This window comes from Lepus europaeus, chromosome 7, assembly GCF_033115175.1.
Source record: "Lepus europaeus isolate LE1 chromosome 7, mLepTim1.pri, whole genome shotgun sequence".
Classification (NCBI taxonomy): Eukaryota; Metazoa; Chordata; class Mammalia; order Lagomorpha; family Leporidae; genus Lepus; species Lepus europaeus.
This window is the reverse complement of record NC_084833.1, coordinates 67,200,279-67,218,292: the sequence shown is the minus strand read 5'-3', so window position 1 is coordinate 67,218,292 and position 18,014 is coordinate 67,200,279. Positions and strand designations below refer to the sequence as shown.

Genomic DNA, 18,014 nt, shown 5'->3' with positions numbered 1-18,014 from the left:
AAGTGCTAATTACTTCATACCCTCCCCACGATGGCCCATTAAAAAATCCTAGTCATTTAAGAAATGAGGCTGCGGACAGAAGAAGGGAGCTGGAAGACAAGGCCCAGTTCAGGCCAGTCTGGAGATGCTGGGGTTGTGAGACCCTCAAGAAGGGTTTGCAAGTGCATCCCTAAGCTCAGTGCCAGCATGGCTGAGGGAAGAGAGGAGACAGACAGAAGGACAGACAGTCCGACTCCTCCAGGTCCCGCCTGCTGGCTCGTGGACACTGACACCACCACCAACGCAGGCCTCCTAGTGGAGAATTTTCCCGTTTCTCTGGGATAGGGTTTGCTAAACATCCCCTCTGGCCCCTGATCTTGGGCATCCCTGGGGTCCCCGAGACCAAATGTGGGAGGAGGAAGGACTCTGGGAACATGCACAGGCGGGGGAGCAGAGGTCCCGCCCATCCTGCTGCTCTACAGGAGGGTGGCTCCAGCTGCATCCGGGGCTCCGCGGGTCCTTCACACCGATGAGGAAATTGTTGGTTCTCCGGCTGCCATGGACCCAGGATAAGACATCTACCTTCTCCACGTGGTGCTCCCTGGCTTCCAGGAATTCAATCTCTATAGTGTATACATATGTTGAAATATTAAGCTGTACCCCATAAAAATGTACAAGAATTGTATGTGTATTAAAAAAGGAAATTAGTTTAAGCTAACCCTGCTTTTGTATAATCCATGAACTAGAAACATGGATTACAATTTAAATATTGTTAGGTAATGAGGAAGTCTAGTTATTAAAACCCATTTATGCTAGATGAGTAACTGAAATCCATTGCATTTTGTTTCTGTTGTCTTTTTTCTTTGGCTAATTTCTGTAATTTCATCACTATTAATACTTATGCAGTTTAGTTATAAACTTTTCATCTTTTTAGGATGAACTAAAATCCCTAAAATTTAATTAAAGTGGGTGGCACCGCGGCTCACTAGGCTAATCCTCCATCTGCGGTGCCAGCACCCTGGGTTCTATTCCCGGTTGGGGCGCCAGATTCTATCCCGGTTGCCCCTCTTCCGGTCCAGCTCTCTGCTGTGGCCCGGGAAGGGCAGTGGAGGATGGCCCAAGTGCTTGGGCCCTGCACTCGCATGGGAGACCAGGAGAAGCACCTGGCTCCTGGCTTCGGGTCGGTGCAGCATGCTGGCCGTAGCGGCCATTTGTGGGGGTGAACCAATGGAAGGAAGACCTTTCTCTCTCTCTCTCTCACTGTCTAACGCTGCCTGTCAAAAAAAATTTAATTAAAGTAACTTAAGTTTGGAAAGTGAATAGACCCTATTCAGGCATCAATGAGAGATAAAGAGAGAAATAGACATAGGTTAATCTGAAGCTGGTTAACTTCCCAAATGCCCACAACGGCTGAAGCCTGGAGCCAGGAACTCAATTCAGGTCTCCCGTATGGGTGGTAGGAAAACAATTAATAGACCATCACTGCTGCCTCCCAAGATCTGTATTAGCTGGAAGCTGGAGTCAGAAGTTGGAGTCAGGTATCAGACCCCAGTACATGGAGACATAGGTGTCAAACCAACATGTTGACCACTATACTATACATACGCTTCCTTACACATACTTTTTTTTTTTTTTTTTTTGGACAGGCAGAATTAGAGAGAGAGACAGAGAGAAAGGTCTTCCTTTTCTGTTGGTTCACCCTCCAATGGCTGCTACGGCTGGTGTGCTGTGGCCAGCGCTCTGCGCTGATCCGAAGCCAGGAGCCAGGTGCTTCCTCCTGGTCTCCCATGGGGTGCAGGGCCCAAGCGCTTGGGCCATCCTCCACTGCCTTCCCAGGCCATAGCAGAGAGCTGGACTGGAAGAGGAGCCACTGGGACAGAATCCGGCGCCCCAACCGGGACTAGAACCCGGGATACTGTCGCTGCAGGCAGAGGATTAGCCAAGTGAGCCGCGGCTCCGGCCACACACATACTTTTAGTTATCTAATTATTCCATGTTCTCCTTACCTTTGGGGACTTTGTGTGAGCAGTTTTTCTGCCTAAAAAGATCTTTTCTTGCTTTTGGACTAGTTGCTCCTTGAGGTATTATTTTATGGTTCAGTTGTTCCAGAAAGCTGCCTCTGGTCCTGGTGACTGAGCTATGTGCCTGTTTTGCCTTTTCTCTTATTCTATGTGGTTTTCCATTGGAACACTCTTAACTCTGCAATGCTATTAATTATTCTTCTTTGTAAGTACTTATCAAATGATAGTCTATTCTTTTTCATCTTTGTATGTTGGTATTAAGTACAAAGGTAGTAAGTAACTGAGCCAGGATCAGATTATATGTGTTCAGATGCTATTGATCTTTATGTTTCTCTCTCTCACTCTCTCTCTCTTTCTCTTTCTCTTTCTCTTTCTCTTTCTCTTTCTCTTTCTCTCTCAGTATAGCATGTGGCTTTTCTCTGCCCTGGACCCTCTTAACAAATTGCCAATTTTAAACATTCCTAAAAGCCCAATAGAAAATGCTAATTTGCTTGCGTATAGCTAGGCTGTACAGGAGGGTAAAACAGGTTTCCTGGCTTCTGCTTGGAGTTGTATCAGCTCAGGTCACGTCAGAAGTTCCTCTGTGATTTTCTTTGTGGACTTGGAGGGTTATACATAGGTCAGTATAGTGAACGGATAAAACCCTAGGAGGAAGAGCTAGTAGTTAACATGCTTGGATTCATCTGTGGCTTACTTTATGATTATTAGGAATTTCATGTGTAAATTATATTATTCTGAAGTGGAAAAATCTTTCCCTTCCATGAAAAGGAAGAATTCATAAGTACCAAGAAAAATGTGAATCATCTCCCTTTAATGTAATAAGTCTACTTTTAATATGCCTTTAAAACCTTTCTTAGACAAAAAACAAAATCCATTTTTGAGTTTCAATCATAATTTTATTTAAGTTTTTTATTTTTTAAATAAACCATATATTTTGTTGTATAACTGGGAGCCACTGAAATAAAACAACCACGTTTGAAGTCCTACAAGCATTTTCTGTCTCTTTCTTATTTCTGGTCTCTGTGTCTTGCTTAGTACAGGGCCTGGCATGTCGTATTAAGGAAATATTTATTAGTGAACAACTGAAGAGCTTCCTGGGTTTCATGACTTCACAGTTACATGTTCTGAGAATATAGAGGTAGAAGATGTACCTCTGTTCACAAAACCCATGCCTGTGCCTTATCTAACACTTATTGAGCCTTTAACATATGCCAGGCAATGCATTACATGCTTTGCCTGCATTAGCTCATTACAATTTTATAAGGGAATGGATATCTCCAGTTAACAGGTGTTAAAATTGGGTGCCAAGAAATTAAGTTACTTATTCAAGATCATTTTCCAAATGAGTGGAGAAATCACTTTCTACAATGCGCTCTGAGACCTATGCCATTCTATAGCATGTACCTTTAATCATTTATGATGCTAATTTAGAATCAACATACCTGGATCCTAGACTTGTCTCTGCCCTCACTCCGAGGCAAGTTAGTTCACTCACTTTGCTGAATCTTATTTCTGAAATGAAAATAATATCTAGATTATTATAATCTTAATAGGGGTAGGATTGTGGCATAGCAGATAAAGTTGCCACCTGTGACACTGGCTTCCCATGTGGGCACTGTTTCATGCCCTGGCTGCTCCACTTCCAATCTAGCTCATGCTAATGGCCTGGGAAAAACAGTGGAAGATAGATAGCCCGAGTGTTTGGGTCTCTGCCACCCATGTGGGAGACCTGGATGAAGCTCCTGGCTTTGACCTGCTCCAGCGCAGGCTGTTGCTCTCATCTGGGGAGTGAACCAGCAGATAGAAGATTTCTTCTCTGTCTCTCTCGCTCTCTGTAACTCTTTCAAATAACTAAATAAATCTTTTAAAAAATAATGATACTGACATTTTAAAAATGTTTTATTGTGATTGGAATCCCGAGATAAGTAGGACAACTTAGTTTTCAAGAAATTCAATTAATGTTGACACATGTGTAACTCTATCACATGTATGTAATGGCAGTTCTTGTGCCACCAGAGTCCATGTTCTCAGATTACTGTGAAGGTGGTAGCTGAATCTGTGGAATGTGGGAAACCTCCCAGGCAGCGTTTATAGAGTGAGAGGATTGGAGAATGGAATACCGCCTGAATGAGAAGGAGTCCATCTTGGATTGTTCCCGTGGCCCCTTACTTGCTGTGTGCTTCTGTTTGTCCCCTTTCCCCAGAGGTCCGCATTGCTGCCGTGGAGGCTCTCTGCATGCTGGCCCAGTCTTCACCCTCTTTTGCTGAGAAGTGCCTTGATTTTCTGGTCGACATGTTTAACGATGAAATTGAGGAAGTACGTCTGCAGTCCATACATACTATGAGAAAAATCTCCAACAATATTACCCTCCGAGAAGATCAGCTTGACACTGTCCTGGCTGTGTTAGAGGTGAGTGTTTCCAGTTTGTTACTTCTTTCTTTCTTTTTTTGAAAACTTTTATTTATTTATTTGAAAGTCAGAGTTACAGAGAGAGAGAAGGAGTGGCAGGGAGAGAGAGAGGTCTTCCATCTGCTGGTCCACTCCCCAGTTGGCCCAGCCAGCACTGGGCCGATCTGAAGCCAGGAGCCAGGAGCCAGGAGCTTCTTACAGGTCTCCCATGCGGGTGCAGGAGCCCAAGGACTTGGGCCATATTCTACTGCCTTTCCAGGCCATAGCAGAGAGCTGGATCAGAAATGGAGCAGCCAGGACTAGAACCAGCACCCATATGAGATGCCGGCACTGCAGGCAGTGACTTCACCTGCTATGCCACAGCACTGGCCCCTTGTTACGTATTTCTTCATCAGCTATCTGTTGAGTGTCTCCCACTTCCGCCCCTTTAACAGAACAGCCCTTTGTAGTTCTTAGTTTATTTTTCAAGTATCTGTGCTAGGCATTGGTGTTACAGCAATGTATCTGACAGTACAGTTCTGTCCTATCATCACACTGCTCCTCCAAGATGGAGGAATCTGCCTGTGGACGGGAAATCTGAGTCAACTGTGTACTGCTATGATTAGGAAAGTGTCTAACCTAAGTTAAATTAAGTAAGGTTGGGCACATAGGGAAGGAAGAAGAAATGCTATAGTGGTCATTTGAAGGAATGGCAGAATTTAATGAGTCCTTTTTTTTTTTTTTTTTTTTTTTTTAAAGATTGATTTGAAAGAGTGACAGGGAGGAAGTGCGACACACAGAGAGGTCTTTCATCCACCAGTTCACTCTCCAAATGGGCACTATAGGCAGGGGTGAACCAGCCTGAAACCAGGAGCCAAGAACTCCATCCAGGTCTCCCACATGGGTGGCAGGGACCCAGGTACTTGAACCAACTTCTGCTTCCTCTCTAGGTGCATTAGCAGGGAGATGGATCAGAAGTGGAGCAGCTGGAACTTGAACCTGCCCTCTGATAGGGGATTGCAAGTGGCATCTTACTCTGCTGTGCCACAATGCTGGACCCGAGTCTTTATTTTTTTTTTTGTTTTTAAAAGTTTATTTGTGGGGGCTGGCACTGTGGTATAGCGGGGAAAGCTGCTGCCTGCATTTGCTGGCATCCCATATGGGCACCAGTTCAAATCCCAGCTGCTGTATGTCCATTCCACCTCTCTGCTATGGCCTGGGAAAGCAGTAGATGATGGCCCAAGTACTTGGGCCTCTGTAGCATGTGAAGACCCAGAAAAGGCTTCTGGCTTCGAATCAGTGCAGCTCCGGCCGTTAATGGCCATATGGGGAGTGAACCAGCAGATGGAAAACCTTCTTGCTCTCTGCCTCTGCCTCTCTGTAACTGCCTTTCAAATTAATTAATTTTTAAAAAGTTTATTTGTGGGTCCGGCGCTGTGGTGCAACATGTAAAACTGCTGCCTACAGTGCCATCTTCCCATATGAGAGCTAGTTTGTGTCCTGGCCACTCCACTTCTGATCCAGCTCTCTGCTGTGGCCTGTGAAAGCAGTAGCAGATCACCCAAGGGCTTGGGCCCCTACAGCCATGTGGGAGACCCAGAAGAAGCTCCTGGCTCCTGGCTTTGGATCCGCTCAGCTTTGTCCATTGCAGCCATCTGGGGAGTGAACCAGAGGATGGAAGGCCTCTCTCTCTGTGCCTCTGCCTCTGCCTCTCCCTCTCCTTCTCTCTAACTCTGCCTTTCAAATAAATAAATAAGTAAATCTTTCAAAAAAATTTTGTTTGGGGGCTGGTGCCATGGCACACTAGTTTAATCTTCCACCTGCAGTGCCGGCATCTCACATAGGCGCCGGGTTCTAGTCCTGGCTGCTCCTCTTCCAGTCCAGCTTTCTGCTGTGGCCTGGGAGGGCAGAGGAGGATGGCCGAAGTGCTTGGGCCCCTGCACCTGCATGGGAGACCAGGAGGAGGCATCTGCTTCCTGGCTTCTGATCGGTGTAGCTCTGGCGGTTGTGGCCATTTAGGGAGTGAACCAGCGGATGGGGGACCTTTCTCTCTCTCTCTCTCTCTCTCTCTCTCTCTCTCACTGTCTGTAAATCTACCTGTCAAATAAATAAATAAATAAATATTAAAAAAATTTTTTTTGTTTATTTGAAAGGCCAAAAGACTAGGGAAGTGGGAGTGAGGGCTGGCTATGCCAAAGCCAGGTTACAGGAACTCCATCCGAGTCTCCTTGTGCCAAGAACCCAAGCAACTTAGGCCATCATCTACTGCCTCCCATGTGCATTAACAGGAAGTTGGATATGGAGGCAAGACTCGATCCAAAGCACTCTGATAGGGAATGTAGGCATCCCAGGCTTTGGCTTAACCCACTGTGCAACAACAGCTGCTCCAGTGAATCCTTTTTTAAAAGAAGGGAGAATCACTAGTTATAGGTTGGAAGCAGAGTTCTAAAAGATTCAAAGTTAATATTTTCAAGGGATTAAAAAGTATTCATGATAATGGTACAATACAGTTAAAGGTGGTTAAGGGAAAGTTTCTATAGATAAAACAAGGACCAAATAATTGAGTTCTTTTCAGCCTTTGATGTGGTTTTATTCTTCTGGGGAATCATAGGCTGTTTCAGCAGAAATGTTAGAGACTGATTTATTCAATCATGTAAATTTACAGAGAAAAAAGCTATTTGCTTGTGGTCACATAGCTAATAAGTATTTATGCCAGGTTATGAACACAGAGTTGCTTCGTAGGCTGTACAACGCTGTGTGATTCTTAGTATATTTTTTGAGTATCTGAATTTTATTTGTGAGCACCAGAGTTTTTGGAAGTGTAATATAAGAGGGATAGCAATTTAATATTTAGTTCTTAGCACATTTATCACAGACTTCTGCCACCTACTTGAGAAAGCAGATAGGGTGCTTGGTTTTGAAGGCAGTTACCATTCTCTTAGATATACAACGTCTCTATTTAGATTTTTCCTGAACTAGAAATTTTATTTACTTATTTCCCTACACAGGTGTATACTCTGTATTATCTTCCAGGTGGCCTCTGTGATCTTGCTGCTCTTTTTCCTTTTAGCTTTCTTTCCTTCTGTTCCTTACCTTACATTTTATGCTGTAGTTGCTGTCCTACACATCATGTATTTCCTCATCATTTTTCTTCCGTCATCATAGTTTTTCCCCCTTGCCTGCAAATCTGCCACTTTTCCCTTGGTAGACTTCTGCTTCTTCCTGGTCTACTTCAGGTAACATCCAAGAACCCTTCCCTAACTACTACCCCCTCAGCTTGGGAACGGTTAAGTGCTGCTCCCCATTGTTCCCATTCAACCCTTTGTATAATACCCTAGCATTGATCAGTATTTTTCCATTCTTCAAGACTGAGCTGCTCAAGGTAGCAGCATTCTGGCTCTTTGCACTTTTTTTTTTTTTTTTTTTAATTTGACAGATAGAGTTAGACAGTGAGAGAGAGACAGAAAAGTATTCCTTCTGTTGGTTCACCCCAAAAATGGCTGCTACAGCTGGAGCTGCGCCGATCCGAAGTCAGGAGCCAGGTGCTTCTTCCCGGTCTCCCATGCAGGTATAGGGCCCAAGCACTTGGGCCATCCTCCACTGCCTTCCCAGGCCACAGCAGAGAGCTGGACTGAAAGAGGAGCAACCGGGACTAGAACCTGGCACCCATATGAGATGCCAGCGCTACAGGCGGAGGATTAATCAAGTGAGCCATGGCGCCGGCCCCTCTTTGCACTTTTATTCCCACTGCCTTGAGGCCTCGGCCACGATTAGGTGCTCGGTAAATTGTTGCTGAGTAGCTGTGTCCCAAGCTATGTTTTAATGTACAGAATTGTTCACAGGGCCATCTGTACTATTTGTGAGCACTTTGGTGTATTATTCACAAAGAATTTGTATAGCTATAAAGTCCTTAATTTGGAATTCTGTTCAAGTATTTAGACTTAGAAAAGCTCATTGTCTCTAAACTGTTCCTTAACCATGTTACTCTTTGCTCCCTTATATTTACTGTGTGACTGTACTTCATTGCTATTGCTTTGAGCTTAACTGGCTGATCCTTCCAGCTTCACTGGCCTTTGTTGTGATATTATCCCACCTAGAGAAATCCATATATCTAAAAAGCACCACTGGAGTTACAGGGGTATCAACAAAGTGGTTTCAAAACATTTAGGGTCCCTGCTCTGAAAGAACTTATATTCAAAGCGAGATACAAAAACAAAATGATTTCAGATAGTGATACATCTTTCCCAGAAGATAAAGTGTGATAGAGGAATGAGGATTTTCACTGTATTGAGGCGACTGGAAAAACCTTTCTCAAGTTATAATATGGGAGTTGAGTGTTGAATGACAAAAGCAAGCCAGCTATATCAAGACTAGGGAGGGAACTTCAGGTAAAGACAGCAGCTAGTGGAAAGGCTCTAAGGCACAAATGAGTTTTGGTGTGTTTGCAGAACAGAGTGTAAAGAATAATATAGGTGGGATATAGGAAGAAGGTAGAAATGTGATACACAATAAAGGCTGAGAGCTGCATAGGGAGGTAACAAGTGAAGAGCCTTATAGGCCATTGTAAGATGTTTGGCTTTTATTCTAAGCAATACAGGAAACCATTGGAGGATTTTTATGGGCATGAGTGACATGTTGACCCCCACCTCCTTTATTTATTTGAAATTCAGAGTTACACAGAGCAGAGAGAGAAGTCTTCCATCCACTGGTTCACTCCCCAATAGACCGCAAAGGCTGAAGCTGTGCCGATCTGAAGCCAGGAGCAGGAGCTTCTTCTGGGTCTCCCACATGGGTGCAGGAGCCTAAGGGTTTGGGCCATCTTCCACTGCTTTCCCAGGCCATAGCAGAGAGCTGGATGGGAAGTGGAGCAGCCAGGTCTCGAACTGGTGCCCATAAGGGATGCCAGTACTGTAGGTGGTGGCTTTACCCGCTGGCACTTAGCGCAGTGGGTTAAAGTGCCAGCCTGCAGTGCGTGCATCTCATATGGGCGCCGGTTTCAGTCCCGGCTGCTCTACTTCTGATCCAGCTCTCTGCTATGGCCTGGGAAAGCAGTAGAACAAGGCCCAACTCCTTGGCCCTCTGCACCCGCATGGGAAACTTTGAAGAGGCTCCTCGTCCTGGCTTTGGATCAACTCATCTCTGGCTCCACCTCTATCTGTAACTCTGTCTTTCAAATAAATAAAATAAATCTTTAAAAACAAATAACTAAATAAATGCCATCATTGGACATAAAGTGGAGAAATTACAACAAAAAAAGACAAAATAAGCTGGAAAAAGATTTTGTATATTGAAAAGTAGTTAAGAAACATATTATCCAATTGCAATGTGTGGACTTTATCCGGAGCATGACTAAAACAAAATATTTGAGTCAATCAGGAACATTTGAGTAATGACTTGATATTTAATATTAGGAATTTTTAAATTTTTAGGCATGATATCAGTGTTTTAATTTTCTATAAAGAATTTTTATTTTTTAAAGATTTTTTTGGAAGTATTAACCAATGTAATACTATAGTTTCTGTGATTGGTTTTAATCTGATTGGGAGGAATTGGTAAAGGGGTAGATAAGACTGTGAGTTGACAGTTCTTGAAACTGGGTAATGTATTCTACTTTTATGTATATTTCAAAGTGTACACATTAGAAAGTTTTTAGACCTTGGCATTGTGGTGTAGCTCTTAGAGCACCACCTATGATGCCAGCATGCCATTTTGGTGCTTGTTTGATTCCCGGCTACTCCACTTCCAATGCAGCTCCCTGCTAGTGGCTCAGGAGAGCATGGGCCCCTGCCACATTTGGGAGACCTGGATGAAGCTCCTGGCTTGAGCCAGGCCCCACCCTGGCCTTGCAGCCATCTGCGTAGTGAACCAGTGGGTGGAAGATCTCTGCCTCTCTGTCTCTGTCTCTCTCTGTAACTCTGACTTTCAAGTAAATAAATCAGTCTTTAAAAAAAAAAGTTGCAAAACTAGCAAAAACTGCTTTGGAGATCCCAAGTAAGATTAGGACTGATGTGTGTCCATTTTATTTGCATAAAGATGCTGTTGGGGACCTTTTCTAATTATTTTGGTGTGGTTAGCAGGAGATGTTGAAAGCAGATTCTACTTCTCTGATGCCATCTCTTACTATTGGTTTTTTGTTTTTTCAACTCTAGTCATGTAGGTTTCATGCTCTCTTTAAAACATGAAAACATTTTACATAAGGGAGTTGGACATTTGTGGATTTTGGTGTCTGAATGAAGTCCTGGAACCAATCTCTGAGAATATAGGGGGACAACTGTATTTATTTTTGTCTTCCTACTTGAATGAAACTTTTGAGGTCCTGGATTTGATTTTAATCAATGCTGGATCCCTAGTACCTGACACATATAGGTGCTTGATAGATGTTTGAATGTTTAAGAAGTGCTTAATAAATGTTGAATGGATTAATACCTGGAGAAATGAATGAATTCTTTATGTCTGAACTCACTTGTCACCTTCTCTGAAGCCTTCTGATCCACCAGCTCCTTTTTCCCAGAAAATTGAGAGAATCTTCATTCTGTGCTCTCATTCTAATTTCTATACTCCTCCTTAAGAGCAATGAAGTGATTATTACTCTTTGTCCTTGTGCATATCTGTCTCCCTTCCTAGATACTAAATTTCTGGGGTGCAGGAATCATGGCTGCTATTAATACTCCCTTTATTTATTTATTTGGAAGGCAGAGTTATAGAGAGGCAGAGGCAGAGATATATATATATATATATATATATATATATATATATATATATATATATATCTTCAATCCTCTGGTTCACTCCCCAAATGGCTGTAATGGCTGGAGCTGGGCCGATCCAAAACCAGGAGCCAGGAACTTCTTCCGGGTCTCCCATGGGGTATAGGAGCCCAAGTACTTAAACCATCGTCTACTGCTTTCCTAGGCCATAGCCGAGAACTGGTTTGGAAGTGGAACAGCTGGGTCTCAAACCAGCACCCAAATGGGATTCCAGCAGTGCAGACAGCTGCTTTAACCCATTTCACCACAGGCACTGGTACCCCACTGACTTTTTTTTTTTTTTTAACATTTATTTATTTATTTGAAAGTCAGGGGCTGATGCTGTGGCATAACGGGTAAAGCCACTGCCTGCAGTGCCAGTATCCCATATGGGCGCCGGTTTGAGTCCCGGCTGCTCCATTTCCGATCCAGCTCTCTGCTGTGGCCTGGGAAAAGTGGAAGATGGCCCAAGTCCCGGGGCCCTTTTACCCCTGAGGATACCTGGAAGAAGCTCCTGGCTCCTGGCTTTGGATCAACACAATTCGGCTGTTGTGGCCATCTGGGGAGTGAACCAGCGGATGGAAGACCTTTCTGTCTCTCTATCTCTTTCTGCCTCTGCCTCTCTATAATTCTGCCTTTCAAATAAAATAAATAAATTTTTTTTTTTTTAAAGAAAGAGTTACACAGAGAGAGAAGTAGAGGCAGAGAGAGGTCTTCTGCTGGTTTACTCCCCAATTCGCCCCCACAGCTGGAGCTGTGCTACTCCAGAGCCAGGAACCAGGAGCTTTTTCTGGGTCTCCCATGTGGGTTTAGGGGCCCAAGGACTTGGGCCATCTTCTACTGCTTTCCCAGGCCATAGCAGAGATCTGGATTGGAAGTAGAGTAGCTGGGACTCGAACCAGTGCTCATTGGGATGCTGACACTGCAGGCAGTGGCTTAACCTGCTGCGCCACAGAGCCGGCCCCTACTTTTTAAGAGTCAATGATAGCATTACTATTTCTGAGTTTTCTTGTGACCCTTTCAGACATATGTGATCCTATACATTGTCACTGCATCCTGAAATACAGTGTTCTGCATCCCTGTTCCTCCCTATACCATGAGTGACTTGAAATTACGGTTGTTATTATATTTCATGTGATATTAATTGTATTCATAGTATCCTAACACTTTCTGTGGTGCCTGTTGCCAGTAAAAATTTTAGCAGATTTTTTTGAATGATAGAACAAATTGTATTGAATAAAACTTTGTAGAATGTGTCTTGCTGTAGTTAACAGACTGTCTGATGATAGTCTACCGTATAATAGCTTATTTTTCCTATTTAATCGAAGTCTAAATCTAGGCATTCTGGGAGCTAGGATAGCTGTTCAAGAAAGTTGAGGAACCCCAGCCCTGTCTCTCATTTTTCTTTGACCTGCTTAGCCTGTCCTTTGTAGTTTCAAGGAGGCTCTTGTATCTTCAACATCATGATTGAGTTCTAAACAGAAAGGAACAAGTTTAAAAAGCAAAAGAGAGCAAAGCTGGCCCTATTCTTAATGACTAAAATGAGATTCTTTTCAGGAATGTCAGCCAGCAAACTTCTGAACGCTTTGTTACCTGGCTGCCCTAAATGAGAAGGTGGTTGGGGGTAAGGGATGGTGAATGAAGGCTGGTTTTGCTAATTAAAGTGACTGCTATTACCATTGCTAACTGTTTGTTTGTTTTTTAAGGATTCATCCAGAGATATTAGAGAGGCTCTTCATGAACTCTTGTGCTGTACTAATGTTTCAACTAAAGAAGGGATTCATCTTGCACTGGTGGAGCTGCTAAAAAACTTAACCAAGTACCCTACGGATAGGGACTCCATATGGAAGTAAGGACTCCCTCTCCCCCATATACTGACCGAGTGTCATAATGTGGTAAATGTCTAATAGTAACATTATTTGGTGAATCGTCACAAATTGAGGGTATGGCCCTCAATTTCCCAATAATTTAGAAACCTGAATTAATCTAACGAAACTCTCAGGAATCTGATTCCTAAAATGGATAGCACATAATATTATTGATTAATATTTTCCTAATAAATCTTCTGTGCCTACTATGTGCTGATGACTGTGCTACAAGCCCTGTGGTAGGTGTTAGAGGTACAGAGATGAATCAAATGGATCTCCTGTTTTTCTAAATAGTATTAATCATGCCTTTGTCTATTTTGCATGTTGTACTGGACTACCAACATTATTATAGAGATTGGAAGCAGGCCAGCACTTCATGCACAGCTGGAAATTCATAATCAGTTTTACCCCCAATCACCTCTAGCTTTACCAACTACAGTCTTGCTCTTAACACTATTTGTTAACTTCTATTTGAAGAACTACTTGCACATGTGTAATATAAAATGTGTGTTATGAGGGTGGATATTGTATCATAGCAGGTTAGACCTCTGCTTGGGATGCCACATCCCATATTGGAGTGCTGGTTCAAGTCCTAGCACCTCCATTTCTGATCCAACGTCTTGCTAATTCATCCTGGGATATGATGGATAATGGTTGAAGTGCCAGGGCCCCTGTCAGCCACATGGGAGGCATGGATGGAGTTCTAGACTCCTGCCATTGGCTGGCCTCGTCCTGGCTGTTTCGGCATTTGGGGAGTGAATCAATGGATGGAGGATCTTTCTTTGTTTCTGTCTCTCTGCCTTTCAGGTAGATGAATATAAATAGACATTTTTAAAAGAGATTTTATTTATTTATGAGAGGTAGAGTTACGGGTGTGGGGGTGGGGGCCACAGAGAGAAAGGTCTTCCATCTGCTGGTTCACTCCCCAAATGGCCACAATGGCCAGAGCTGAGCTGATCCAAAGCTGGAGCTTTTCTGGGTCTCCCATACAGGTGCAGGAGCCCAAGAACTTGAGCCATCTTCTGCTGTCACAAGCCATATCAGAGAGCTAGATCAGAAGAAGAGCAGCCAGGACTAGGACTGGTGCCCATATGGGATGCTGTTGAGGGCTTAGCCTACTATACCACAGCGCCGGACCCATAAATGAACATTTTAAAAAAAAGTTTGCTATGGTATTACTCATATTTAAATGATCTTATGTGATAAAAATACTCCAGTTGTATATAGTTTACTGGTTTTCAGGATGATTTATAGGAGCCAGCACTGTGGTATGGCAGGTATAGCTGCTACCTACAGTGCCGGCATCCCATATAGGGGCTGGATTGAGTCTTGGCTGCTCTACTTCCCATCCAGCTCCCTGCTAATGTGCCTGGGCTCCTGCACCCATGAGGGAGTCAAAGAAGAAACTCCTGGTTTCAGACCTAAGGACTTGGGCCATAGTCTGCTGCTTTCCCAGGCCATAGGAGAGAGTTTGATCGGAAGTGAAGCAGACAGGACTTGAACCAGTGCCCATATGGGATGCTGGCATTGTAGGTGGCAGCTTACCCACTATGCCACAGTGCCAGCCTCCAGAACAGATCTCTTATTTCAGAGCTTCATCTGGGCTATCAGTTGTAATGCTTTTGACTACAAGTAAAAGAAAATCTGATTAAAGATATCTTAAGCAATAAGATGTGATTGTTTTTGTATCACAAGAAATGAGATGGTTTTAGGGTTGATCATTAAACAGTTTAAGAGTTAGGGCCCTGGTTGTTCTCTGCTGTTCTCTTGGAAGGCAGTGTCTAGAGACAGAAAGGAAGAGACATTCTCTTTCACACATTTCTCTTTATTTGGGAGCTCCCCGGCAGACTTTAGTTACTGGAAAATGGGAAGGGGCTTTCCATGGAGGGCTTCAACTGAGGGGTTCAGTCTTTGCATGAGGCATCATATCCAGGGGCACTTTGCTGCTTGCCTGAAAGTCAAGGCTCCTCTGGCAAGGAAGATGAGGGAAACGTCTGTTAAGCAATCAAGAAAATCTGCCATACTGGCTCCTTTATCTTTGAGATAACTACAGTTTTTGAGATGAGTTAACTGAGATCCAGAATTATTAGATGATTTATCTGAAGTCATAGAATTAGTAAGCATGGATAGTTGAAAATTTCTGATTCTGAATCAGGTTTTCCAGTTCCAATTCCTGGTCCTTTCTAAAGCACTTACTGATTTACTGAAGTATGCTCTTATTTGTTTGTTTCAGGTGCTTGAAGTTTCTGGGGAGTCGGCATCCAACGTTGGTGCTTCCCTTGGTACCAGAGCTCTTGAGCACCCACCCTTTTTTTGACACAGCTGAACCAGATATGGATGATCCAGCGTGTATCCTTTGTGCTCAGGATGGGCCCTGCTGACTTGGCAGGGGACTTGGGCGTCTTTCTGCAGTGCAGCTAGAGAAGTCCAAGTTTTGTTTTGTTTTCAACTGAGTTTTATGGATTGCCTAAATGCCTATCAAGTAGGTAAAACACACTGAATGGGGCCGGCGCTGCGGCTCAGTAGGCTAATCCTCCGCCTGCGGCGCCGGCACACCTGGTTCTAGTCCTGGTCAGGGCGCCGGATTCTGTCCTGGTTGCCCCTCTTCCAGGCCAGCTCTCTGCTGTGGCCCAGGAGTGCAGTGGAGGGTGGCCCAAGTCCTTGGACCCTGCACCCACACGGGAGACAAGGAGTAGCACCTGGCTCTTGGCTTCGGATCAGCGCAGTGCGCCGGCCATGGCGGCCATTGGAGGGTGAACCAACGGCAAAGGAAGACCTTTCTCTCTCTCACTGTCCACTCTGCCTGTGGGGAAAAAAAAAAAAACCACACTGAATCATAATTCTCCTGTTTCTGGTATTTAGTTTATCTCTGATTCTATATTAGATGGTTCTGTGATACTAGGTTATTTACTCAGGGTATATTTTGAGATAGGAGACTACTCAACAGTCATTAAAAAATTTCTTTTAAGGTTTACTTCATTTATTTGAAAGGCAGAGTTACAGAGAGAGACAGAGTAAGAGACACAGAGAGATCTTCCATCCGCTGATTGACTCCTCAAATGGCCGCAGCTGCCAGGACTGGGCCAGATAAAAGCCAGCCAGGAGCTTTCTCCTGGTCTCCTGGTACTTGGGCCATCTGCTGCTTTCCCAGGTGCACCAGCAGGGAGCTAGATTGGAAGTGAAGCAACTGGGACTTGAACCAGGGCCCATAAGGGATGCTGGCATTATGCCACAATGTGGGCCCCCAGTCATGACTTTAGCTACCTGGTGGTACATTATTTTTTCACGGGGATTGTACCATTATATACTTAGATAGGCATTGTGTTGAGTTTCTATTTGTTGGTGTTCTCAGTAGCTTCGGGCATGATTTTTAAAAACCTTTGTTAATTGTGAGTGTGGGTGCAACTGGGAAGTGTATCTCATTGTTTGAATTTCCATTTTTTTGATTATTAGAAAATCATAGTCTAAATTTTTTAAGGGGATTTTGGGAGTAGAAAGTGGAGGTACTGCACTTTTGCCAAACTGAATCTCTTATAGTTTCAGGTTGACTTAACCAACTGATCTATCAGACATTGCAGTTTTGGTTCTTATTTTCAATGCTGCCAAAACCTGTCCAACAATGCCTGCACTGTTCTCAGATCATACCTTCAGGCACTATGCCTACCTCCGAGACAGTCTTTCTCATCTTGTTCCTGCCTTGAGGGTATGCTGAAAACATTTCATGTCATTTCTTTTGTTTTTGTTTTTATTTTTGTTGCTTTGTGGTTAATAGCAGAAAGCAGATTATATGAATATATCCTTTGAAAGCTCGTTCTTTCAATTTTCTTTCTTGGATGATCTGTCATTGTTTTGTACTTCTATTTCTGTGTTCTTTACCTTTTAAGAAGATTCAATTTTTTAATTGAATCTGGGTATAGATTATATGATGATGGGTAAGAAAAAAGAATTTGGAGTAACAGATTGTATTTTAGACTAAGGATTCATATTTTAACAGTTGCATAAAACCATGATTCTCATCAAGTGTTATTTTTTTTAAATAACCGGAGCTTTATTATTTTCTTGAAACCTAGAGGTAAAGAAAAACATTTTTAAGTGAATCATAATGTTAATAATAGCAAATATGTAGTGAATGCTGTGTGGTGGGGATTAATTTATCCCTGCTTAGAGATGTTACCAGATGACTTCATTTAGAATAATACATGTATATTGTTAAAAATGTAAACTTCCCAAAGATTAGAAATGAAAAAAGAAGTCCTGTTTTCTCTTTCTTCTCCATCCCTTTCTTGAAAGGTAACTACTTTTTTTTCCTTTTTTTTTTTTTAAAGATTTATTTATTTATTTGAAAGAGGTACACAAAAATACAGAGAGAATCTTTCATGTGCTGGTTCACTTCCCCAAAGACGTGAATGGCTGGAGCTTCCTCTGGGTGGGTTCAGGGGCCCGAGGACTTGGGCCATTTTCTGCTGCTTTCCCAGGTGCATTAGCAGGGAGCTAGATTGGAAGAGGAGCAGCCAGATCTCAAACTGGCATCCATACAGGATGCCAGCAATGCAGGCAGTAGGTTTACTTGCTATGCCACAACAGTGGCCCCCACTTTTTCTTTTTTTAATAAACCTATTCAACTTTATTGGGGCCAGCATTGCACCCACGTGGGAGACCAGGAAGAAAGACTCCTGGCTTTCGATCAGTCCACTTCCAGCCATTGTGGCCATTGGGGAGTGAACCAATGGATGGAAGACCTCTCTCTGTCTTTTCCTCTCTCTCTGTAATAATTGAGGCTTTAAAATTTTTTTTATTTGAGGAGCAGAGACAAGAGAGAGAGAGAGGAAGACAGACTGTCAGAGGGTTCCCATTTACTTGTTCAGTGCTCACATGGCTGGGGCTGGGTTAGGGCTGAAGCCAAGAGCTGGGAACACAATCCAGGTCTCCTATGTGGGTGGCAGGAACCCGATTACTTAAAGTATTACTACCTCCTTGGATCCTGCATTGGCATGAAGCTGGAGAACAGAGCT

General features: G+C 43.4%; 1 protein-coding gene across 1 annotated transcript in view; it reads left to right on the top strand.

Annotated features, from left to right (window-relative positions):
* INTS4 (integrator complex subunit 4) overlaps window positions 1–18,014 on the top strand; it is a 105,304-nt gene that overhangs the window by 50,785 nt on the left and 36,505 nt on the right. The window contains exons 11-14 of the mRNA XM_062196764.1: window positions 4,204–4,409; window positions 12,841–12,983; window positions 15,236–15,351; window positions 16,572–16,705. Of these exons, the coding sequence (XP_062052748.1) occupies window positions 4,204–4,409; window positions 12,841–12,983; window positions 15,236–15,351; window positions 16,572–16,705 (599 nt within the window). The remainder of the gene's footprint in view (window positions 1–4,203; window positions 4,410–12,840; window positions 12,984–15,235; window positions 15,352–16,571; window positions 16,706–18,014) is intronic.